The sequence below is a fragment of the Macrosteles quadrilineatus genome, unplaced genomic scaffold (genome assembly GCF_028750875.1).
Source record: "Macrosteles quadrilineatus isolate MER2022 unplaced genomic scaffold, UCM_ALF_1.0 Scaffold_6__1_contigs__length_79288215, whole genome shotgun sequence".
NCBI lineage: Eukaryota > Metazoa > Arthropoda > Insecta > Hemiptera > Cicadellidae > Macrosteles > Macrosteles quadrilineatus.
The window spans coordinates 65,099,570-65,127,255 of NW_026542599.1; the positions used below are offsets into that span (position 1 = coordinate 65,099,570).

Genomic DNA, 27,686 nt, shown 5'->3' on the forward strand with positions numbered 1-27,686 from the left:
TGTTTGGCAATGTTGTGCGAGTAGGCTGGAAGTGTTGTTAAACAATTATTATTACTTGTGCTGACTACAGAAGGCTCTTGATCACAGGGTCAGTTTTGTTTGAGGTTAGTACGTGGTTCCGGAGGACAATTTTAACGGTTTCCAAATAGGGATTAGGATTAGAGTCTCTTTCCAAATTTTGGTTTCTGTTTCAAACTAAATAATGTAATACTGGTTCAGTCTTTTCTTACTGTTTTTTTATTAATCTTTATTTAGTTTCTATGTTTTGTGGCTAGTAATAAAATTGATTTATGTAAGGGAGTGCTGAGTTTTGTTGAATGAGCCTGACAGAGAAAATTCCCTGCTGTGAAATTCTGTGTTCTCTTTTAACTAAAAAATATTTGATGTGGCAGAAAATATTTGTGTACCCACATTATAACATAGTCATGCCTGTACGATGCCCTAAAATATCAAAATTAATGACGGGTACATTATTTATTTACTTTAAATGTGTAACGTTTGTGATTATTTATAATCCATGGGAATTGATGAAGGAAATAGTTATTTGTGTAACTAGTGAGCAAAGGCAGTTTCCACTCGCGTTACACATTACATTTGTCCTACAGTTGCTATAAATACGGATTAAGTGCTTAATAAAAGCACGCTATTTTGTGTTTGGTTGGAATACTGGTGTGCGGCAAAGTAAAAACTGTGCGCCAAAGTAAAAACTGTGTGCCTAAGTAAGGCTTTCTGTACTATGATCTATGCAAGGAATCCCACTTTGTCGGATGACTGTAGGAAAAATATTATTAACTTCTTTCTGCTACTCAGGAAGGGATGCAATTCTATTAAGATTTCATTTAATCAGTTCTAAATACAGAAAAACAACGTGTGTGTGTGCCTGTTTTCTTATGAGCTATATTGACTAAAAAACGATTGAACTTCGATAAAAACATAATTCATTAGCGTCAAATATTGACAAAAATAGTACATTAGTAATGTAGTTGACTTGAAAGGAATTATTATATTAATGTTGTCTCACACGTTACGATAAATCATAACGACTTGTCCGCACCAAAATCGCTACATTTTGTCGATGTTGGGTCACTCCGTTTAACCCAACGAAATGAAGGTTCATTGAATTGTAAATTAATAGAAATTTATTTTCGTATCCATAGAAACTAACACAAATTTATATTCAGAACTAATATGTTAACAGCGAACAAAGCAAGATTGCAGATGAATTGAAAAATAAATACAAATAGGTGCAAACGACAAAATCAAGAGTGGTTCGGTCAAGATGTTGAAGTAATTGATCATTCCAAACCCCGTGGACTCACTTACTGGAAAACAAATACCCACCCTGCTCGGTAAGTTATATCAATTGCCTGATATGTTGTAATGCTGATAACAATTCGTTTACGCTTTATCGTTCTTGTAGAACCATCGAGGAACAATACCTTTTATACCAGACTTCTCTAGATTTTAGTATCCTAAAAAAGCATCCATGAATCTCAATTGAGTATAGACTACATTATATGGAAATTCAGATATAAAATTATTGTAACAATTCTATATTTTTAGGAGGCTTATTGGATACAACTGAAGAGGACTAGAACGATTCCAAGGATAAAACGAAGAGGACCTCTGGATCTACTCTGAACCCCGTCGTTGGTCTTGAGGATCTCCAAACTCTTCTGGAACTTCACGCCGGGGAGAGCTACAACCAAAAGATAAGTACATTATGTGTTTCTTTATTTATAAATTACTTTAAAATCTCAACATAATTTCACGCAGTCTTCAAAATGGATAACTGACAGAAATGGATATATACCACACACACACACACACACACACACACACAATGGATATGTGGATGGACACACCAATTGGACACTTAAGTACCGGCGTCGTAGAAAAAATGTTAATTCGTCAGTTATCCAGATAGTTATAATATTTTTCGACTCTGGTCGCTGGCAATCTCAACAGCTTCCATCCAAGAGTTTGCTGCTTCAAATCAGGAAGTTGTGCAATTGTCAGTGGCCAGGTATCCAGCATCAAGATAGGGGCCTTGATAGTTTCATTTAGGAACACTACAGTACATAGTAAATATGCAACATGTCTTATGTTGATTGTAAGTGTACACATTACTAATCATTGTATGATTTTTCCAGCCCATGGCGAGGAGATCAACCAATTCCAGCGGATAAAGTCGACCAACTCCCAGGGACTCTGTGAACAAAGACACTGGATCATCTGGAAGATTGTGATGAAAGCTATGGTCTCAAGTAGCAAACACACACATCAGATGAGTATCTACAGGCTGATCATCTGGAAGAATGTGATGAAAGCATGGTCTCAAGTAGCAAACACACACATCAGATGAGTATCTACAGGCTGATCATCTGGAAGAATGTGATGAAAGCATGGTCTCAAGCAGCAAGCACGCACACGTCAGATGAGTGCCTACAGGCTGATCATCTGGAAGAATGTGATGAAAGCATGGTCTCAAGCAGCAAGCACGCACACGTCAGATGAGTGCCTACAGGCTGATCATCTGGAAGAATGTGATGAAAGCATGGTCTCAAGCAGCAAACACACATATCATATGAGTATCTGCAGGCTGCTCCTCTGGACTTGGCAGTATTGCTTGGCTACGATCTTCGATCTTTACTACTTGAGGATGGCACTTGACTTCTATTGTCACTTACAACCTGTAAAGAAGTCTCTGAAAAACGCTACAAGAGAAAAGCTAAAGATGCCTACTCACCTACAATCTTCATTCTGCGATTTTCTATACATTGTATCCAATAAACAATGTACAACACAACTTGGAGTTACAACTCATTAGCTAGAATACTTATGTACTGAATCTGTACCATGTTTACCTGATATAAGTAATTAATTAGTAGTACCTTGAAAATTTAAAAGGATGAAATGGCTTATTAGGTTACAAATACGGTACATTGGTTGGGCGCTGGCCGTTCCATCGATATATAAACTACAGTAGTTATTTATGGATTCGCGAGCTTGCAAATATAGTCTGTATGATGGAACCTGCCTGTTGACCATCTACTTGGGACTAGAACCATTGGCCAGTTCCCAGGTCGACCGAGGGCCAAGAGACAAGTTCGATCATACCCCAATAACCTCAATGACATAACAGGTTACTCTATGTAAAGCATTTTCACTCATTGCAAAATTCAAGCAACTTCAAAGACATGATGTTTTCTTCCGTGCACATGTTGGCATTTAAATTCTGCTTACGAATTACTAGTGAAATCCACCGTCTTGATCTCATTTGTTGAACGTCGTAACGGTTTTTGTAAAAACCCACAACATTTGTCACTCGGGTAAGAAGGACAACGAATGATTCAGCCACTTACTTTTCAACATAAGCATTATCGCGGCAAAAAGCGGGGTCGGCAAAAACCCCGCGAATTGTTAGGCAGGCGTAAAAACTGGTTATGAAAGGAGGGGACAGAACTAGCGCAGTGTATGATCTAATATACTCGAGAGTCTCAATCATAGCTGTCCTACTAGTCTGGGATTTAGGGAGAGGATGAGAATGTTCTTGGGTGCTAGTGGCAATCACAAAACACGTACCACATCTATATAGTTAAAAATACCCCAGCCGCAACCAACCTGCAGACTATAAGCGAATTTCCATTGACTGGTATTACAAAGGTATTACTTTTACTTTTTCCCTATTAAAAATATCGTATCTAACTAGAACGTCGCTTCTACTAGCTTCTTATGAAATGAAAAATTTTTCAAATTTTATCATCAATGGCATAAACAAGCAAACTATAACAGTTTTCTTTTCCCCCATTCTCAGAATAACAAGGGATTTTAAATGTATGTTTTTTGTAAATTTCTTTTCGTGTTAATATACATTTTCAAAGTATTTTTGCAGAGCGACTTTCAGTTCTCTTTCCTCATGAGACCCGCCTGTTTATGTTATAGGTCCACCTACTACATCTTAAAACGGGTTCCGATCCAAGGGCTGCATTATTGCATATCCAAAAGCTGGTTTTAATTAGCAGGATTTGAACCCGGATCCCAAGGCCCTTCGTTCTCTAACCACTAAACCAGCTCCAAGTAGGCTTATAACAGTGTAAGACCCTGGTTTAAACTGAATTGTCACCCGTGAACACATGATATGTATAATGCTTGTTTATGCAGTCGGTCGTATCCAATTGTTTTATTTGTTTCTGTTGTAGTTTACAGACGAACGTGTGTTGTGGTCTCTGGTAAAATCCCAACTCTGCTACAAAGAGAAAACAGAATGATCTCGCACAAGAAGTTTAGCGGTCGCAGTAAAAAATGAACTTGAAATATTTTCGATTTGTTGAAACAGTTGAAACACTTCTAAAAATGTATACTTTACTTGTTTTCTGCTTTGTGGAGGTATTGTATTCTAATTATGATTTCACAATGAGTGTAGAATGGAGTGAGATGTTCTGGGTAGCTTTAGAATTAGTATCAGAGTATTTGCTGGTTCTTTGGTTGTTCGGACCATTCATTTAAAACGTGAATTATCATAGACATCTGGTTACAGTTTCAAAACATCAAAAGGATGCTGAATTATTACAGGATCGAACTGGTGTCCTTCCAATGTGGTCAGATTGTTTCTCTATGGACTAGAAAAGAATATATCCAGCATAATATGAAGAATATTACGTACAGTATACATTCATCTTGGTAAAAACATAAGCACAATTAGTTCAATGTCATATTTTAGTATGCTTTGAAACCGTACTTAAAAGTACGAGTGGGCATAGTGATCACGTGCTAAATTTTCAACCTCAAAAAAAGGTTTGTATAACACGTTTACATATATTAAACAGATTGAAACGAATGCCTCCGTATCTAAGGTTATGTCAAAACATTTTTGGATCACAGTTATCACGAAGGATTCCCAAAAAATCACCACCCCATTTCAACTAAGGACAAGTTACACCACAAGTCTTTTCCACTAAATTACCCATTTTCTTCATGCAAATTTGCTTGGAATCGTCAAATTCCCACGAGTTGTTCCGAAAAGAAATTATGTTCTTCGGCGAAGAGTCCTTGACACAAAGTGGTCCTTGGTGGACCGCAACATGAAAGAGAAGGAAGTCCGGTGAACTGACGGCGCCACCAGGGGGTCGTCAACACCGGGGAGGGCCAGATATCGATAAATCGCAACGACATATCGATATTTTGCATATATAATGTCGATGAAACTTATCGGATACCATTGCGACAGTGAATTTCGCAAGGTTGAGTATTAAATAATGTTTTGGATTTTAAAAATAGGTGAGAAAAAACTGAGGGCAACGAACGAGTCGATAAAATTTATCTGATGACTTTGCAATAATAACGATGAACATCGTAAAGCAGTTGATTCGAATGAACAGGGAGAACTAAAAGGACAAATACCTCTGTGTTTTCAAAGGGCAACTTAAGATATCTATGTCGCATCAAAAAAAATTAAATATCGAGTGATATTGGTTTTTAATACCGCATTCACATTTCAAACAGAAGTCACTGAAAACAATGTATCTATGGGTCACCCATTCAGAAAACGTTGATTGGGAGCTGATAACTTTTAATATTGGTAGCTGAAAATATCAAAATTTGTGTTTAGAAACATAATTTTATAGTTAAAATCTATCCGATTGTTTTTCGAGAGTTCCTGACATACATCTCCACCATCTCCACAGACCTTCCTCGATGTATCGAAAGGAAATATCGATATTTCCTTATCGATTGTTACCATCCCTGAGTCGGCTGCGGCTCTCGGCATAGCAAAGGCTCTAGGTGTAAGCCGATTAGACCCTAATGAGTTGTAGTGGACCACCTGAGCAGTTCGTTGTTTCTTTTGTAAACTATACACTAAAGACATCCTTAGATGGGATAAGGAACTGTTTGTTTTGTTGTGTTCATTCACCATCAAAGGAGTTAATTGTTTTGTCTAACATGTTGAAATGTCTTCACATGATTTCCTTTTTGTGCAAAAGCTTCACTATTGTTCCATTTTCTCCTTAATTTCACCATTATCAATAATGTGCTGTATAAAAATTATTATTTCACATAAGCGCTGTTGAATGTTTCGACTAATGTACAAAAATCTATCATGAGCAGCTGATAGCCTGGTAGGGAAATATCTAAATGGAACATTGGTCGTATGAATAAAATAATACCAGATATTGTTTCCTATACCGGTATGACAATAATAAAGAGTTACAAGTGTAAAATTTACGTAAGCACAAAAAAGCTTCGCCACGTGAAGAAAATTGCTGAATTAGCACTTAAACATCTTAAATCACAATTCTCTACATATGGGTGATACTTCAAACTTTTTGGCAACCCAAAATCATGTAAAAGCAAGTATAATTTTGTTATTTTGAAACCAGACCACTTAAAATTTCATCGTTGCAACCAAAATCAAATTGGTATATGTTAGAACTAAACTCAATGCATTTTCATGTATACCGTTAAAGCTGTCATGGCCACATTACAATTCCAGGTAGATGAATCTACTGGGAATATTCTAAGCCAAAGAAAAACTGGGTATGAGTGTAGAATTAAGTTAGACGCTTTGTGCAGATTTGTTAATGATAAGCCGTAAGCCAATATAGCGATAATAGTGCTTTTCGTCATGACCCCGTCTGCAATGCCGTGGCGGGAGAAAAGTGGCAACGCCGCACCACCGGCCTATCAAAACAGCTGTTGCACTTCATGGATCATCGGCGCGTTTACTGTTACTACTATGGCATCAGGCCGGAGCGACGTTGCCACACCGCCTTATATCGTATGTAAGCATTCGTTGTTGCAAATCTTTTAGGACCACCTGTGAGTGCGGTCCACAAATGTTGTTCCTTTTGAAATGTATAGTCAACCTCTAATCCTGTCCCTTAAACGATGAATGGGAGGCTAATTTACTCCAGTGGATTAGGCAGACAAAGGGATCTAACGTCGCCGACGTTTCGTCTTCATCGCCGAGCATCTCCATATTGTGTAAGAACTGTGGTTATTTCATGACAGTATAACATTATTCCAAATTGAGAGACTTTAATTTTTCAGGTCTAATAAAAACTAATCGATAATTAGGTTTTTGTGTAACTATGATATTTGAAAATAATTAATTATCAAGGACAATTTAAAAGTTAACGAGTAAGGTTATCTAATAAGAGTACAAATTTCTAAACATCGAGTACAGCAATTTACCTTTAAATTAAACCGTAAGTAGGGTACAATTTGTAGATTGTAAAAATAACTGCGTTTTTGTTTAAATACATAGCAACGACCGCAGGAACAGTAACTAAAACTGGAAGAAATTAATTGTAAGAGATTATTTTCATGTTTAATCGTGATTTCCCCACAAAATAATGGAAAATAATATTTTGACAAAACGGATCGAATTATTTTGATTATTTTGTTAAGGTATGAACCTATAAACTCCAAATAAAATGGTACAACCCTCAATGCTGTGAAAATGAAAAATGACGGTTCAAAACGCTTGCAATTTCTTTGATTTTACCCATATTATAGTTACTCCTGTCACTTTTTTGACAAGTTAATGTGAAAATGTTTGTTTGTCAGTTTGCTAATACCTTTCGTTTTTATAACATTGGTACAATCGGTATCATTCCTTTTTTAACATTCTCGAGCTGCTATTCCACCCACAATTGCCAGTTTTTAAACCTCGTATTTTCCATTGCTTCATTTTCAATGTCTTAGGCGTGGGAAGGAAGCTAAATAACAATACTCTGAAAGTCTAAAGTGGCTCCTCTTGAATGCTTGAACCTCCAAGTTTCTTCTACACACTAGAGTGTTAGGGTCGGTGTGATTCCTGTCTATGCCATGTGATAGGCGAGGGGTGCTCTAGTCAGTACACTAGACACAAAAGCTAAAGATCTATGGCCTAAATATCAAGACTCCGAAATAGATTAAATCCGATGCAATCCCATACCAACTAACATGGATTTCCTTGGTCAATCCTTTCACAAAGTTTGTTTAGTCCATTTTTCTTTTACAACTGTTTTTTTTTTGCGTCAACAGAATTGAAAATCGGACGGATAAAAGAGAAAATTATCACTAAAATTAATACATGCCTATAATTTGATCAAACGATCTTGGACAACGCTGTCTAAAACATTCTTTTTGCCCTTATTAAGTGCCTTCACAGTATTATTCCAATAACTCTTAGGCGTGCATTCAATGTGACATATTTGTAACACACGTAATCTATAAAAAAGATTACATTTGTAAACAAATTGAGGTTACTTGAAATCTAAATTATAATGCAAGTGTTGTTCCCAGAACCAAAAACTGTTAGAATTAGTTTCGAGCCCCTTTGGTACCTTCTAGTTAAGTCTTGGCTTATTCTCTGTATACACTAACTTGGCGTCTGGACCCTTGACTACCTGCGACCGGGCCGGGACCGTCCCTTGCTCGCTCACTTCTTGAGCAGCTGTTTTCTTAATTAGTCACCTAGTCGCACCCCCACTGCACTTATTACTTTTTTTTGCGGGGCGGAATTTTACATTTTTATCTGTACGAGCAAAAAGTCCATGAATAAATAAGTAAAATGATACCAAACTTGACCATATTCTTATTATGTTTGTTGAACCTACAGGCACAGACAATGGAATAAACATTAAAGTATTATATTGTCTGTGCTACAGGCTCTATATGTACAGTAGCTACTGAGGAATAGAAAATTTATTAGGGATAGAAATAAAACTGCAGAAATAAAACAATATCGTTATGTATGAATTATTATTAATTGAATCAGACGTGCACCGCGAATCTGCAAACACAAAAAAGGAATAGTAATTTATATATTTAAATTTCCTAATATTGTTAGGGGAATAAAGTTTAACAAGTAAAAACATGTAAAACGTGTTGAGGTTATGTAGTTTGTCACAACCTAATTCATATGTTTCATTGAGTAGATCTAACCAATCACATTTAAGATTATTGTAAACGTGAAACACTTTTAAACCGTACGTTTCCCTCCGTAAGTTAGTATACGTAATGTTATGTGTTAAATGGTAAAAAAAATAATCGTAAATGCGAGCGAAAGTAGCATTTGGCTTGAAGTGTCAAAATTGCGTCATTTTCTACGGGTCAAATGAAACTTAAAATTAATCATTCAATCATTATGTTTCTAAGGATATGTCAATTGTCGATTAAAAATTACAGAATCAAGTGCATGTGTTGAGTAAATGTTTTTAAGCTAATTAAATGTCTGTATAAAGTGTAGGCCTACGATGGGCCTACCGTAGTTTTTCGGCAGATTATACATATTTCATCAATAGCATTTCAATACCCAATACGCGATTAATCTAATGGTGATATCCCACGTCAGAATCGTCGTGGCTCGTCAGAGGTCTTAGGACGTGAATCACTCATTTCCCGGAAGACATGGGGGTTGGTTTAAAGATATAACAATATCAACGGTATTCATAATATGAATAATTTAAAATAATTTAAACTTAAGGTTAACTTAACGGAATATGGTCAAGTTTAGTACCGCTTTTCTTAAAATTTCATGAACTTTTTGATTGTGCAGGAAAAAAATTAAAATTCCGTCCCGCACAAAAAAGTTCATAATTGCAGTGGAGGTGCTACTAGGTGACTAATTATAGAAACAGCTGCTCAACAGTGGACGAGCAAGGGACGGCCCCGGTCCGTCCGCAGGTAGTCAAGGGTTCAGACGCCAAGTTAGTGTATACAGAGAATAGTTAAGTTGATCTTAGCTCTAGATATTTGAGCAATATAAAATATTCATGTAACTGTGATAGTGGTTAAAAGGGTAAGTACCCTCCATTCCCCAACCTTCTAAGGTGTAAAATATACGCAAGATTAGGTCTAGTCTGATGATAGCTCTTTCCTCCCAAAGAGGAAAAAAATATATTAGAAGTGATTATTAAATAAAATATTAAAAATAACACTATTTTAATGGCAAGGTTTGTCCAACCATTTGATTCTTAACCTTGCCCATTTTCAAGTACAAAAAGAAGGATCATTAAACGCATAAATGATTGGATATAAATAGACACAAACATAGATTGCATGTAAATGTACACACCAAGGTGTCGCCGCGTGTAAGCAGAAGAAGAAGCACTACAAAACAATAACGACATCTCCATAACGCCCTCAGAATCCTTTGAAAATATTGAAGCCTTACGAGCGACAAGCAAACAAACCTAGGCCACTGTTGACTTTTATACGTATCTTAGATGCTTCGGGTTAAAATTAGTTCGTCTTGTAGCTTTTGAACCTGTTGTTGGTGCTATGTGAATTCATGGGGTGTAAAGAATTTGATTTTGAAATAACTGGGATATGATAATTGGTTACGTTGGTATTATATACCGAGCACAGCTAATAGTTGCTAACCTAACCCAACCTAAGGGTGGACTATGTTTTAGGTTAGGAAGATTTTGTTATTTAAACTAATTAAAATCTTATTTGGAAGTCGATTTATCGGTGTGGTCAGTATAATACTAAAGTGAATCTATTATCTTTCCCTGTTGATTTATTTTGAACCAAAACTCAAAGTGGATGATGAACTGTCGAAAGCTACTTGACGAGTTTCTCAAACAGTTTTTAGTATTAATGATCTGTGTTCTTCCCTTACAACCGAGACCAACCATGTTAACCAACGAGACATTGACAGATTAGTTGGTGACAGGTCACTTGTCTTGTCACTATAGACACACTCTCATGTCACCTTCTTCTCAACACTCAGAAATAGGTCGAAAGTGGTTTTTACTAGAGATATAAACAAATATTACATAGTTTTAAAAAAAATTATTTTTGAACCGGTACCGGTTGTTAAAAACATATTTAAAATAAAATACAAAAAATATATTTTTATAGCTGTTTCGTGTTATCTACAGAAACTCAATTTCAAGGGAAATCAGAGAAACTGTAGGATTTTATATATTTTTTGATGATTTTTAATAGAATAAGTTTTCGATTATATTTTACAATCTCAGTCTCAACAGTCCACTTGGACATAAATACAGTAGTTATTTGTGTAACTAGTGGTCAATGGCAGTTTGCACTCGAGTTACACCTTTGACTAGTGGTTACACATAATATTTTCCCTGCAGTTACTATAAATCATATAAATAATTAGTCTTTCAAACACTTTACAACACGTTTTTAGGTAAAAATCCAAACATTGAACGAAATGGGAAACGCTGCACCAGCTGATTGTAATCGTAGTTGCCAACTTATTTTCAAGCTTACACGGATTACGTGCATAATAAAAGCACGGTGTTTTGTGTTGTTTGGTTGGAATACTGATGTGCGCCAAAGTAAAAACTGCGTGTGCCAAAAAGTATGGCTTTCTGTACCTACTGTAATCAGTGCAAGGAAGCCCACTTTGTTTGGTGACAGTTGGCTGTAGGAAAAAGGATATACGTTAATTAGATGTGTTCTAGAAAATTACAAATTCATACTTCACTGTGGAATCCCAACGATTCTAGGTATTTGTTGGAAACAAATTCTAAATTTCCAATAGATAAAAAACAATTTTAATGCAGCTATGGTAATTCTCTCCAAACATTAACAAATATTTTCAAAAAAAAAACAACTTATTTTGTCTGTTATTCCCTAACTGTGGGGGTATATGGATGCCACCTGTCAAGAATGCTTCCTTTAGTAGTTTTAACACATTGTTTTTAACACTAACTTCGTCCCACCCTGTACAATTCCACCTCTCCTGCACAGCTGCTTCTCCCTTACATAATCTGTTATCAGAGAGGGGTACTTATGCAGGGGGAGGGGGTCAGCGCGGTTTACAGATCGGCTCAACGTTCATCAACAATCATTTCATTTTGATATCGGGGCTGCGAGTCTACCGCTCCTTTCAACCCGGATCCCTTTTGTTCTTTGATGGAACAGTTTGTAAATATCCTAGTGAGGATTATCCTTTGTTTCACGTCCGGCTGTGATCGCTGATCAGCTCTTTATTGCGGCTCCTTGGTGAAAAATATCTTCTCTCGCCACTCCCAAAGTCGATAAAGTTTATGGATTCTTGTTTTTATATAGAGCCGGGAAACATTATTTTAATTTATTGGTGCGTTTTTGTAGTACTGTTAGTTGATCGTGTTGGATTTTACATTTACAATGTGATAGGCTCAGTCGTCTGATGTGTGTTACTTTTGAGTAGAGATTCTATCTATCACACTTGTATGAAAACCAAGATGGGGCTTAACTATTCAATTACCTAAGTACTTCTTGATGTGAATAGTGGCTAAGAACAAAAACCTTTTATACAACTAAAGACTAACTTACCTGAATTCTGACTCGAAAATTGTGAGATTTGGAAAATTGACTGCCCACACCTATTGTATTTTTTAATTTAAAGAATGAATACTGAATACATTTTGGATTTTCACAAAAGTACATGATAGCAATACATAATTGTTTATTGGTATATTACCATTTCATCCAGGGAAAGTATGAGTTAAAAGTGTGTACATTAATTAGGGCTTCCAAACACTAAACTAAACTCTTAACAAATACCGTAGATATACAACAATTAATTTGTGTTGCAGTTTATAATAGAAACCAAAGCCAGAATCGCTCATCGCAATGATGGTTAATAATTGTCACTATCATTCGTTTTTGTTACACTAAACTAAATGTTCGTATTTAGGGAGTGACTGTGCGTGTCTTATTAAATTTATTATTTATTATCAATTGAGGACCTTCATGAAGCGATAAGACATCTTTGACTGGCCAGAGGATAGCTCCTATGTCAGTTGGAACCGGTTTCCATAGAGCAATGCACTGGATCGACGTATTTAGTATTTAATGCAGGTATTTTACACCAATTTATATCGATTCTTGTAGCAATTTAGCTGGAGACAATAGTTTTAACTAACCAACACAGAACACAATTAGCATTGTACAAATTCCCATTGTTATTGTAAATTTTAAAGCTCGTGTTTCGTGGATGGTTTCGTGTCTAGTTCATGTCCAGTGACACTGATCGCTAGTGTTGACGAAATTTTGTTCTATTATTTTAGTAAATGAGGTTTTAAATTGTTACTGAAATAGCAAGAAACAATTTGTAAACAAAACATGACCTCTACCTAGAGTGCACCAAACATAACAAACAATAAAACTGTCTTCAACTGATCCATAAGGATGAGAAATCTACTAAGGAAGTATGTTTTAACTATGTTAAAAGTGATCACAAGAATATTTGTTAGACATAACATTACATATTTATTTAATAATAGAAGAGTAGCTGACGGTTACATAGCTGATACAATTTAGCCTGCTAAAGTCAGTGCCAAAGGGGGCTTTTTTTGTTGTCCTTTGGTGTTCTTATTCTTTCTTGTGTCGTCGTAACGTAAAGCTAAGCAACAAGCCAGCTCAAGAAGCTGTCAAGTGTCAAACTGTCAAGTTTGTGTTTTGTTTCTGTTTGTGCTGGTTTTAAAAAACTTACTCACTAAATTACTGAAAGTCTAGGTAAGTGATGAAAGTACTCAAGTTGGACAGTATGAATATTATTGATTCTTGTTGAAGACTTGGCCTAGTAGAAATCTAGCCTAAATTAACTGATTAAGTTAGTTACAGGTCATAATCATAAGGCCTGTGTAAGCTTGGCTACCATAGTTTCGTAAGTTAAAATCCCAAAGTCATAAAATTCAAGGAAATCTCAGGCCAATGCCGTGCAAACATTGGGTGTGTTGCTTGTAGCGATGAGCATCGAAAAGTTGGCCATCCCTTGATGTAAGGTTACCTGTGATGATAACATTGATGTCAACCACCATTGTACCAAAAACATCAATGGTTTCCGGGCTATTTTTCAGTTTTTCGTCTGCTCTCTATAACGATACTGCCTCAGCTAAGATTAGCATAGGGTACTCAACTAGCATTGATTAAACACACTCCCATGTATCGGTTAATCTTTGCTGCTAGCTATACATTCTAGATTGGCAGTTTCTCTTTCATATGGGGGTTGTTCCCCTCCAGATGAACCACTTGTGGCAGAACTTCCGCCTCCCGTTGTGCAGTGCAGTCCGCCACAACTAAGACGTTCTGGAAGGACTTTGAGGAAGCCTGCGCGGCTTGATTTGTAGGCCTCAGCAGAAGCAAGGTGCTGAAATTTTTTGGTTTATTTAAAAAAAAATCTATGTGAGGTTTGACTTGCTAATAATTAAGTTAAGCCAAGTTAAGTAGGCTACTGTTGAGTTTTGGCCTGCTAAGTTAATAATTTTAATTTGGTCAAGTGAAGAATCACCAATTTTTAGTTGTGGCGAGTGTGGTATATTTTAAAGTTAGCCTATACACTAGTAGCAGCCATTCGTTTACAGAGGAAATTCAATGGTACTCTTAAGTGGCTGTCTAGCACTAGTCGTTGGTGTCTACGTTAAAGTCCAACACTGCCCGCCTCATGTAAGTTACTACAACACTTACGGTGGAAAGAGATCCTGTGCCCAGTGTGATGGGATTTTTTCACAGTGCTTGCCGCTCCTCAGGCTCTTCCATGCTGGTCACAAGTATATTTCCTGTACAATATTTTCTTGCAGATCTTTTTCGACTTTGGAACAACTGATTCTTGTACTCTTGCGATGTGTCCCTATTACAGACTTTGATCTCCCAGGAGGTTTATTCTTGAGAATAGATCCTCTGGCTTGAAACACTCACCTATAAGATAGTACTCCTACAGGGAACCGCACCACAACGACATAAATTGAAATGATTTCTAAGAAAACCGCTGGCCGATGGGTAACAATTATATAGGTACTGGGTTTTTTTTTTTAATAATAGGCTCCAAAGCAAAAGGCATGGGTCCAACGAACCATGATTAATGAAATGGCATAAAGTTGTTGTTAATTGCAACAATAAAAGCTGTACTATGCATAAAACCAGCTGTATAACAGCTGTTAGAAAACCATTCTAGTTTTTTATTGACCACCATATACATAACATTTTTCATAGGTAAGCGTCCCTTTAAAATATGAGGTTCACAATCCTCCATTAAGCCCTGAATAACAATATTGTAGGACCTACAATAATGCAGTGCTTAGGACCATTCTATTTATCTTAGTAAATAAAAATGTGAGCGTTTTATAACAAAGAGTAAGAATATAGGTTTTAACTTTCATCTATGTTTCCATAAAACCTACAATATTTTTTTATAAGAAATACTCATATATTTCTTAAGCATTGACCAGACTAATTTTACCGTTATTACAACTAAACTAGGCTATACTATTTTGTTGCAGAATATTCTATGGACCTGATCAGTACTCATTGCAACGACTGTTGTAAGAATACACAACAAGGGTTCACTGCGTATTCTGCTACACATTGAAGCAAAGAAGGCAGCTTTAATGTACCTCTATGTCTTGATTGCTTCAGAACAGGTTGGTGAACAGGCATATGCCAATTGTAAATAAAGCTAAGTGTTTGCCTGTGCAAACAATTGTGAGAGATTTCAGTCTGAAAAGTCAAAATTCAGACTGACTGCTCTCACACTCAATGTTGCAAGTAGGCTAAGAAATCAAGCCTGACATTTGACACTTTGACTATGCCTCGTCCGCTGGCTTCCCATCGAAGTTGTAAAACAAGGCAAACCTGACTAAGTTAGCTTTGCTCAACCTCATTTTATGAAAAAAATCGTGATATTGTAGTTATTTTTTATTAAATCTTTCTAACGAGGTGTCATTAGATAGTGCACTTTATAGGCTACTAAATAAAAGTGTTCTTGACATTTTTTCATCAAATCAACCATATCGAGTAATTTAATTTAAAAATGTAAAATGGCTGCCATTTTGACATTCTGAATTGGATCAATAATTTTTTTTTTTCTCACATGGGTCGCTTCTACCATAACATAGCCTAAATACCAATTTTCATAAATATCGATTGGATCAATCCAAAGATAAAAATATGTAAAAAATACAAAATGGTGATATTTGGTTAACCAAGCGATTTTGGAAATAGTTTTATTCTTTATTTTGACCCAAGACTTCGTAAATTATGTCTCTACCTTTTTTGAACACCCTGTATAACAAACATACTGAAGATTACATAGGCTACTAAAGGTTTTTCCAGATCCTTCAGGACCTCTAATAAAGTATGAAGCTTGAATTTTATTTCAAACTGAATGGAGTAGGCCCTACCTCATCTGTAGTGGCTTTCTGCTCCTTAACTAACTTCCGTTAGCTGTTCTTCCGTTGGCCTGTTCTTCTTTGATGTTGTAAAGGTGTTTTGTGATTTGTTTCTGAAAAACAACTGGCTAAAACGGGATGAAAAGCAACTACCAGTTGGAGTTTTTTTTCAGCTTCCTGAAAGGAGTAGCAAAGTGTCCCATCTACCGCCCGAGTGTTCTTTAGGGATTGGGCCTCTAACGTGACAGTACTAATGTAGTACTGGCAGATAATATCGTTTGATATCGGTGTGATTCACGGTGAATTTTTGTCCAATATGTTTATTTTTGCGGACGTCCCATCGACTGTTGGACCACACAAAGTGTTCAGAGACAAAGTAAATTGGTCGTCATAGATAAAGTAAAACTGATTGCAGAAAAAGATTTGGGGAAAGTATTTATAAATCAATGTTTTGGTTAATCTAATTCACCTTATAAATCAGCTGATTGAATAACTTGGTGAGTCATTACATATTTGAGACCATATGTGCTCGATAAATCTTGCACTTCGAACGAGAATATGTAAAGATATACTTTCACTCGTGCTTTAAACATTACTTTTTTACACTACAAAAATAATTATTTTCTGAATTTAAACAGACATTGGATATTTCTTAATTACAGTTAGGAATATTTCAAAACTCATTGTTTAGCTTATGCCTTCAGTTTAAAGTTACGGTATTATTTACATAGATTGTACAGTTTTGGTTGTTGCAAATTGAAACAGTTAACAAAACAATAACAAATCTTTGTTCATTTGCGTCGGCAAAATCCAAAAAAGATAGTAAACATTAATTTTGCATAGTAAACATTCTTTTTCCATTGTAAGCAATGATGAATTTTTGCAAGTGATTAACATGTAACTAAAACAGGTCGTTTCACAGTAACTTAGTGTAGCGAAATATTAATAATTAAATTCTTAAACTCACTAGTGGGGTTTGGCTTCAGAGAATCCTTGATCAACTTCTCGTTATTCAGGGGAGTAGCCATACTAGTGACGAGAGGGAGAGTTTTGCAGGTTTAGACCGAGTCCATCAAATGCTAAGAGCCGAATGATGAAGTACAAAGTCCTGCATGTAAGATGCAAGGTAGGAATAGATGGGAGGGGTAAACCTGGTGGGTGTATCCGTTAAAGTAAAAGGAAAACCATCCGTCCAACCAACTGCTTGCTAATGCTAATTTATTTCAGAGTACTGGTGAAGGCTGTTAACAATGATTTTTATCCAGCTTCTCCAATCCGCTTGGCTTGACATTTGCGATGGATGAGCATTGGTTTATTTAGGATGTTTTATTTTCAACAAAAAAGTGCTTGTTACATATGAACGTGTTATTGTACTTTTATATCAGGTAAAATGAATGATGATTGATTGTTCATTCAGTTATTGTCTGAAACCTTTTTGTTTTAGAAAAAAAAACCAAAAGTACTGCTAAGGGAGTTACTACAAGCCGAAGGGTTTTTGCCTGAAGAGGAGAAGCTCTATGTGACCGAGCAAGAGGTCATTGAAATTTCTTCTTCATCTCCATCGTCTTCGTCAGAGAAATGCAAAAATTAATAATTAATGATAGAAGGATGAATTTATGATCCTGCCCTGATACAGATCAAATTGGTATTTTTTAATGTAGTTTAAGCTTAGTTTTAAAAATTGTCAGAAATATGTAACTATTTTACTTGCATTATTATTACTCTTTGAAAGTTGTAATTAATTGTAATTAGTTTTATAATAATGAATATTGACAAAACTCCTTTCTATGTCTATTGTGCTACAAAAAATATTTTGTTCAAATTTTTAATTTGAAGGATGAAATTCACAACTCACCCTTTCTAAGTATCAAAATGTGTTCAAGAAGGGTGTTGACAAAGGAAAACGAAAAGTAAAGAAACTCCCAAACCAATCGGGGTAAGGAGAATGAAAAAAATGTACAAAGTATTTCTTTGTTAGATGATTATGGTTTAATTACATAATTATAAAATGTAATGATACTGGAGAGCAATATACCATTAGAAGAATAAACTAAGAATTTTCGTTCAGAAACTTTTGTGCCACTGTTACCCCTACTACCATCTCTCCCCACCTATTTGAACGCTTTATAAGCGAGACTCGAGATGGGGGTTTTTCATTTTCTGAAGACAATATGACATTATACTAAAGGAGGAAAGCAGTTCAAATGCATCTAAAAAAAATTAAATTTCTCATCCGTCCACAATCAGACTTTAATTTTAAGCCCAATCCATTATATTCTGACAAATAAATAAAACATTGTATGGATAGTAATTTTTTACAAAAGATGGATTGAAAATGTAGCAAAAGACAATGCAACGGATTTAATCTCATGGCCAATCTTTTGACTGATAAACAGATCATTAATGTTTATTAATCACTATTGTTAAAATGAAGTTAATATTTAGTTTACTTCTTTATAAGTGTTCACTGTTAGTTTACCTGTTGTGTGTTCAGACTGTGGTTACTGGTGCTGCTCAGCCTGCTCAAGTGCATAGAGGAGTATACACCTTCGATGAACTGGTAACAAAAGGGATATTTGTAGACAAAACAATGATGATGAAAGAATTTCTTGAGAGCAAATGCAGAGCGACAATCATAACTAGACCTCGCAAGTGGGGGAAGACCGTCAACATGGATATGATACAAAGGTTTTTTGAAGTAGAAACCAACAATATTGGTGTACAAACAAAAATAATGGATCGGAAATATCATAAGTTATTCCAAGGCGGTGAAGTTACGCTTCCAAAACAGTCTACAAAAGTGCTAACGGAAATTAAAGAGTTGAAACCATTAAAAATCGCTAATGACTCGAAGACAATGAAACGTCTAGGTATGATTCCTGTGTTGAGGTTTAACTTGTCAAGTATTGTTGGGGCAAATTACAAAAAAATTGAAGATAAGTTGAAACAAGAAATGAAAAATCTGTATGCACGACATAGATACTTGAGAGTTTACTTCACCAATGAAAGCCGTATGTTGAATGCTACTGATAAAAAACGCCTTGCGAGGTATTACGAAAACAATCAACTTGATACAACTAGTTTGATCGATGGGTTGTACTTTCTGAGCAGACTTCTGTTTGAGCATTATAGACGGAAAATTATTGTGTTAGTGGAGGAATTTGACACCCCTTTTAACCATGCGGAAGAAAACTTTCCGAAGGAGGAAAAAATCAAAGTAAAATCTTTGCTTGTAGATATGTTTAAGGAGTTGCCTGAGAATTGGTACATGAAAAGGACATTAATTACAGGGACGCTACCTTGGGTAGGAAGTGTTTTGTTTCCCAACAGTAGTATGTGTGTTAGATCAATCCATGATGAGGAATATTCTGATTATTTTGGCTTCACAGATTCAGAAGTTGATGATGTTCTTCACAACTTTGATATTCCAACAGATAAAAATTCAACAGGGAAAATGAGGTATTGGTACCGAGAGTTTACATATGGAGGTAAAAAGTTGTATAACCCGTTGGACATTATGGGCTTTGCATCAAATCAAGGCCGAATGTTGGATTACTGGGTGGACAGCGGAAGAATCAAGTCCTTAGAAAAGTTTTTAGTTAGTGATAGAGCTCAAGATGACCTTTTAAAATTATTAGAAGACCAAGGAATTAATAAAACAACATTTGCGTTCAATAGACATAACGAACACTATGACTCAATATTTTACAATCTTTTATTTCATAATGGATACTTAAACTGCTTCAATAACAATATGAACCATTATGTTTTAAAAATACCAAATCAGGCAATCAGAAACTACTTGGTAGACTTTAAAACACATTGGGTCTGCGAGAAATACGATATTTGGATCAACGACTTATACGATTTTGTCGGCTGTTTGATAACCAGCCAGTTAAAACTTCTTAAAGAAAATCTGGACAGTGTGTTTGACAGTTTCAAGAACTCTACCTTACGGAATGAGGAAGAATATCACACGATAATGGGAAATGTTCTTAGCCGCTTACTAAACCATAATTTCATCTTTTCAAACAAAGATTATAAGTTTAACAATTTGTTCCATTTGATTATTCCGAGAAGTGAGTACCAGGGTCACACTGCGTTTGTGTTGGAGTACGCAGTGCTCGGAGAGCCCAACCCTAAGATGGAAATGTTCCGTCAACTCCTGGGACTAGCGCAGTACACGCTGGAGAGGATAGACAGCAATCTTTACGGACCCGAGATTGTGAAATACAAGTACGTAGACCAGGTTGTGACTATCGCTATTGCATTTTATAAAGCTCAGTTGGAAATATCGTGTAAAGTCTTTAAACAGGAGCCAGAAAACTGATTTTATACGAGCTATGGGAATTTATGTGCATTATTGAATAGCATCCACTGTATATTGTGATTTCAGGCTGTGGTTTCCTAGACGCGTAGTAGATGCGCAGCAGTTTAGATGCGCAGCGTCTTTTATCCAGGTCCAAAAACGCAGCTGCCGTGAGTGGTTTCCTAGACTGCGTACAATACATACGGTTGGTGCGTAATATAAGTTCACGGGAGAGATTACTAGTGGCTACTATGATGTTATACGATGATTTAGATAATGAAATGAATATTTTGGCATTAAAAGCTTTGAAGAAGCGTAAGCAGTGGAAAGTACATGTTAGGAACTATACGTGGCCTTCACGCATCTTTTAACTGTAGTGTTAAAGCAAACATGTCAATTTAAAATGAAAACAATAATTCTTCATTTACCCTGTCAAACTTTGCTTTTACTGTTATTATATTTACCTATTCGGGATTTACCGAATCGATGAAAATACCTTTTACAAGTATAACTGCAATTATCATTTTGTACTTATACGCCAACCCTGTAAGAAGTTTGGGTACTATGCTAGTAATTAATATAGAGTTATTACTAAGATGTTCGGGAGTTCTTAAAATAATTATGGGGACACTTATATTTGGGAGTTGGTTGTGCTGACTTGAAAAGAATATTTAGGTTTATTTATTAATACAGTAACAACAATAAGAAAATATGTGAGGACAAATTAATTGTAGAGAACATGTAACAAGGGGATTAAATATTAAAATCACACATTATGGGAAAATTAACACTACATAACGAATGATATGAAATATAATACTATAAAATTTTAATTGTATGAAAAGTATTTCCATAATATGTCATTAGAAGAGACAAATTCAATCAATTTTTCGTCGCTGTTGGAGAATTTTGCCTTATGTACAACATTTACTTCCAAATCCATTGCACAAGACATGTCTAAAACGCAGCGTAACTCAGATTCGACTGCTCTGAGAGCAGTCGGTCAAATACGCAGCTATTGGTGCGCGCGTATTAGATGCGCGCGCATTAGATACGCAGCCTAGGAAACCGCTTACATGAAACTCCATAAGACAAGTGTGCTGCGTCTTAGATGCGCACACGCAGCGCATCTATTACGCGTCTAGGAAACCACAGCCTTAGGGTAATCTTTGTGATAAACGTTTGTACATATTAATTATATTTATTCGAGTTAAATTAGTCATAGATATTCAGTGGAACTTTCATAACATAAGAGGCCATCCTTAAAACTTGTGTGATTTTTAAAATTTACTAAAATTGATTTTACTTCAATAAAAGTTTCATTTAATAATACCCATGAGAGTTTTAATTATTGTTATTGAGGTTCTAAAATGTATATCATATTTAGTTTATTCATTCTTTGAATTCGATGAATAATACCAAATTCTTCCATATAAAAGGAGCTAAAAACTAATTGATTTATGGTTATTGTCATCACATTTACAGTAACCTTGTTCTTGCCTCAGTCAAATAAGTTAAATAAGTTTGTGTCCCCCTATGCATTTGTCACCATGTGTGGCATCTTCAGAGGTCTTGTGAATCCATCTTCTTACAGCATATGGAAGAAAGACTTCCTAACGTCTGACTGACCCTAAGACGACATGTCTCCAGACTAAAATAGTGGTAGTCACGAGAAGACCCCCTGAAGATGCCAAACAAGGTGGCGAAATGCAGGGTGACACAAAACATCTTACCTACAAGAACCCAGGCAACAACAACAAAGGCAACTAATTACATCTAATATAATTCAAGTTCTGGACACTGAAATAACCAAAAATATTATACTAAGATAACTTTGGAAACAACCCATAAATAGTCAAATTAAATTTGTTTTTGACTTTTATGTTAAACATATTAACAAATAACACAATAATAAAATTGTCTTACTTTCTATTTATTCAAAACTTTTTTGTACTACCCCCATACACAAATCACTGTGAAAAGCAAAGTCATAGCATTGACTATTTTTTGTTAAAAAAGAATGTAGTTGTGTGATCCACAGTCATAGAATGCGCTAGTGACTAAAAAACTCTATTTTAAACCTTAATTAAGTCATTCCATTAGTTTGAATTGGTAAAAAAGATTGTCTATTCAACAGAATTCAGTAATTTAGATCAGCACAATATCTGTGGTGGCTCACATCAACTACGACGATTTTGGTTAAAAAAAACTAGCCTCAAATTGAACAAGCGGATGGAATGTCAAAGGTCATAGTCATTCCTTGTGTTTGTGTAGAGAAGAACTTAATTATCCCACTTTATCACATAATAGGCTAGGCATATTAGGAATATAAGTGGCAGTTAGCGGAAAGTTTAGGTACAGTCCTAATCATCACTTTTCTTTATGTTTTTTGGGTCGCTGAACACGAATATGAGGTTTGCTGACAGATATTTTGCCCGGAACATTGGTTATTTTGTGAAAAACCTTAAAATTTGGGCACTTTTTTTGGTTTTTCGGGCAAATCTCGGTAAGTATGGGTTTTTGAGAAAATCCTGCTTTGTAAAGTTAAAGATGACAAAATTTACTAAAAGTTTCCTATATAATGTTTGTTTCTACGACGAACCGTTTCGCCACTAGAGCACACTAAAAAAGGCCAGAACTACAAAAAATTAAAAACATTGCTAAATGCTGCCGTTTTACATTACGTTTCCATGGAAACAACCCATATTACGATAATTTTAACTATTTATTCTTGATAACAAAATGAAACACACTTAAAAATACCCCCGAAGCAGCAAACCTGCAGACTAAGCGAATTTCCATTTCCCTGATTGGATTTACACTAAAATGTCTCCTTAGAAATATCACATTTATTCACTATTTAAATAAAAGTTTAACGAGATTTGCTGCAACAGGGAGGGTAAAAAGATGTTTTTTTTTTAAAAAGGAAATGATTTAGTATGAAATGAATGCATTTTCCAAATTTACATATGGAGGTAAAAAGATGTATAACCCGTTGGACATTATGGGCTTTGCATCAAATCAAGGCCGAATGTTGGATTACTGGGTGGACAGCGGAAGAATCAAGTCCTTAGAAAAGTTTTTAGTTAGTGATAGAGCTCAAGATGACCTTTTAAAATTATTAGAAGACCAAGGAATTAATAAAACAACACTAGTGTACATGTTGCTCGAAATCGAGCAATTGCAAAGAAGTACAGTAAAAAATAATCAAGTTATTGGTTAAAAAAAACTATGTTTGTGTAAAAACATTATTCGCATGAAGTAGATGATTTGTTTGATTTCTCGATCAGCTGTTTCGTTTCTAATGAATTAATAATGTCAAAGATTTGTGATTTTAAATACATCAATTATTATAGTAAAGTTTTCTAAATATGGTAACTTATTCTCAACTAAATTTTACTATTCCCAGCATGAAAATAAAGTATTGAGATCCATTATGAGTAAAGTTTAAGGCACACAATCCTTGATTGAAATGTAATATACATTAACAGTCATAATACACAGCAATTATTATGTAGTAGACTTTGACTATTTTCAAGTAACAAACATATGTTTCTATAAATAAAAATGATCTCCCTTGTTATCCTTATGGAGAAATACAAAACTTTAAAGGGCCCCAGGGCCTCACTCTCTAACTATTTCCTTAAAAAGAAGGTTTCCTGCACAACTTCACGTTACGCTCTTTCCAATGACACCAAAAACATGTCAATCGGTTCAGTAGTTTCGGAGGAGTAATTGTCACAAAAATCGTGCTTGCGTATTAAATAAGTACAAGAGGTCGTCCAGTGGTCGAAACTCGACCAAAAATACGTAATGTATTCACTTATTTATTTTCACCCCACACTGTAAATAAAACATGTGATTTAAGTTTCTTCCATTTGTTTTGGTTTTCTGTTTATATTTCGTTGTTATTTCGTTACCAGCATGGCAACGCATAAGATCCATGTTAATATTTTCAATTTTTTAACTCATTTTTTGTGCTTATCTTTGAGCCTATTTAAATTTATAAAAGGATTCTGCACACCTACAGGAAAATAGTTTTCTAACGGTATGCGTAGATTTTCCCTACGATGAACACGAGCTGAGAAAAAAGGTTTTAAAGAAACATGCTTGCCTATTAATATATAGATAGAAGATAGATTTGCGTTCAATAGACATAACGAACACAATGACTCAATATTTTACAATCTTTTATTTCATAATGGATACTTAAACTGCTTCTTAGGTTTAACCTCTGTACTTAGGTTTGCTGCAACAGGGAGGGTAAAAAGGTGTTTTTAGTAAAATGTAATAATTTAGTATGAAATGAATGCATTTTCCAAATTTGATCAAAATATGTTCATAAACAAGCAAACTACAACAGTTTATTAGTCTCCATAAGAATAACATGGGCATTTTAAATTTACAGTTTGGAATTTTCTCTGTCAGAAGGACAAGAAGTGTTTTAGTTCTTCATCAGAATTCTTAGCGATGCTGATACGTTGAAACAATGTGTTGGGGTTTACGGGTAAGAATTCTCTACTTTCATCGCGTTATTTACTATGGCAAGTGGCTAGACACGGTCTGCTCGTCTGATTTTGACCTTACCAAAGTTAAAAGTTATCTACAACTCTTTTAATGTATTTCATCCTTTTTTCTCAACCACTATAGCAGTCAACCCTGTGGCCAGACACATCTCTGTGCTGAGAAAATAAATGGGTGTTTTGTGGGAACGGGAAATGTTCCAGCAGTCAGTCATACATCTTGGCATAGATTTATCAAGTGTGTTTCAGTTCATTATCATGAATAAATAGTTCAAATTATCGTAACATGGGTTGTTTCCATGGAAACCCAATGTAAAACCTTTGTAAAACGATTAGGGTTTATTTTCATTTTTGGTTTTGCCCAGCATGATCGGACTATGGAAACAGGGATTTATGGGGGGTTTTATGGGGTAAAAATGGTTTTTCCTATTTTTGACCATATAAACTTAAAATTTAGCGATTTCTTTCCATACCATTTTGTAGAGCTTAAACAAACAAATAGTTTAGTATATTTAAGCGTTGTTATGCGCCTAATGGTTACGGACAAAATTCCAAAAATCTGTAAATTTAAAATGCCCATGTTATTCTTATGGATACTAAGTAAACTTTTGTAGTTTGCTTGTTTATGTTTATGAACATATTTTGATCAAATTTGGAAAATGCATTCATTTCATACTAAATCATTTCCTTTTTTAAAAAAAAACAATCTTTTTACCCTCCCTGTTGCAGCAAATCTCGTTAAACATTTATTTAAATAGGGAATAAATGTGATATTTCTAGGAGACATTTTAGTGTAAATCCAATCAGGGAAATGTAAATTCGCTTAGTCTGCAGGTTTGCTGCTTCGGGGGTATTTTAAGTGTGTTTCAGTTTGTTATCATGCATAAATAGTTAAAATTATCGTAACATGGGTTGTTTCCATGGAAACGTAATGTAAAACGGCAGCATTCCCATGTAGCACAGATGGTTGGGCCAACGTTGGTAAATTGTGGAGCCACACAGTTGGCCAACGGTAGAAATGTCACCTCTTTAAACTGTTTTCCAGCCAACCATTGTCCAACCGTTTTATTTCACACAAAATAATAAAGATTTAGTACGAAAAGCATAATTATTAGTTGAGTAAATTGATTAAATAGTTCATAAAAACAAATTTTGAAAAAAAACTAGAACAAAATTTTTTTGGCCCAGACGGGTCTCGAACCCGGGTCCTTCGACTTATGAGCCTCTTACTTCACCACTGAGCTATCTGTGATTGCTGATATAGAGAGTTTTCAAGTGGTGAAAGAGTAGCCGACAGTTGCAATGGTCGCAATACTTCAAACATTTTTGATACTACACAGTATAATATGATTCTGTTAATCTGTTAAGGCATCATAAGTAGTTTTTTTTTTTTTTGAGATAGAGAGGATACTGGTATTTGAATGATTAATTAATTACCGTTAGATTGTTAATGCTATTATAATTGCCTGTTATATGATTAATTACTCTTTCCCCTTAAATTGTTGCAAATAAGTTAAAGAATATTAATTTAAAAAATATTTGCATTATTAAAATTATTAAAATTCATTGTTGTAGCGCCGGAACTGTAATATATAAAATATCTGGTTTTACAATACCTTTAACAGTTCCAAAAACTTTTGGAAACTTTTGGAACTGATAAAGGTATTGTAAAACCAGATATTTTATTATAATTATGTTGTGAAAGCTAGACCCAGAGAATGAAAGTCGTGTAAACTCAACTATGGACCATTGTTGGTCCAACAAAAGTATCTTTTGTTGGTCCAACGGAGTGAAAAACGGTTGGACAATGGTTGGCTTGATGTATGATACCCAGCAATGCATATTAATGTATTTCATTAACAATGAACCAATGTTGGTCCACAGTTGTAAATATTGGTTGGCCCAACTACGAGATATACAGTTGGACAACGGTTGGTTGGTTGTGGAAGCTCCAACCAACCATCGACCAACTGTCCCACAGTTGGCCAACGTTGGCCCAACCATCTGTGCTACATGGGTTTAGCAATGTTTTTAGTTTTTTGTAGTTCTGGCCTTTTTTAGTGTGCTCTAGTGGCGAAACGGTTCGTCGTAGAAACAAACATTATATAGGAAACTTGTAGTAAATTTTGTCATCTTTAACTTTACAAAGCAGGATTTTCTCAAAAACCCATACTTACCGAGATTTGCCCGAAAAACCAAAAAAAGTGCCCAAATTTTAAGGTTTTTCACAAAATAACCAATGTTCCGGGCAAAATATCTGTCAGCAAACCTCATATTCGTGTTCAGCGACCCAAAAAACATAAAGAAAAGTGATGATTAGGACTATACCTATAAACTTTCTGCTAACTTTCCTAATATGCCTAGACTATAAATAATTGTAACTTATTGTGTAACTAAAGGCAAAACAGCTGAGAAATCTCTAATTCTCTTGAGTGTTACATTTCATTTCCCTTATAGTTGGAGCTCTGTGTAGAAGTGCCCATTTTGAGGCTTATTAGAGCATACGCACATACTCATCAGCATTGGATGGGAAAGGAACTTGACAAATGCTGAAAAAACTTCACAATTAATTTTTATTCAGTGTGTCACAAAACTTAAGAGGTGAAGTTAGGTGTTTACCAGTGAGTAGTGTGGAGATTTGGGCACTGTCAAATGTGCATGGATGAGTTCTTAGTGGGCAATGAAGTCAGATAATGGAGGGTTGAAGTGGGCTGCGTTGGCATATTTTAGGTCCAGATT

General features: G+C 35.3%; 1 protein-coding gene and 1 long non-coding RNA gene across 2 annotated transcripts; both read left to right on the forward strand.

Moving 5' to 3' along the window:
* The first annotated feature begins 13,371 nt into the window (after positions 1-13,371).
* LOC128996194 (uncharacterized) lies at positions 13,372-17,718 on the forward strand. Its single transcript, XR_008491027.1, has 3 exons — positions 13,372-13,464; positions 15,228-15,368; positions 17,560-17,718. It is a non-coding gene; the product is annotated as an uncharacterized LOC128996194 (long non-coding RNA).
* A 705-nt stretch (positions 17,719-18,423) lies between these two features.
* On the forward strand, positions 18,424-20,487 carry LOC128997585 (uncharacterized). The gene has a single exon (XM_054423223.1). It carries the CDS (start codon positions 18,544-18,546, stop codon positions 20,443-20,445), a length of 1,902 nt encoding a protein of 633 aa, XP_054279198.1. The 5' UTR covers positions 18,424-18,543; the 3' UTR covers positions 20,446-20,487.
* The last annotated feature ends 7,199 nt before the right edge of the window (positions 20,488-27,686 follow it).

Excerpts from the sequence above, each read along its gene's own strand:
- LOC128997585 (XM_054423223.1), top strand. The coding sequence starts at position 18,544 with ATGAAGTTAATATTTAGTTTACTTCTTTATAAGTGTTCACTGTTAGTT.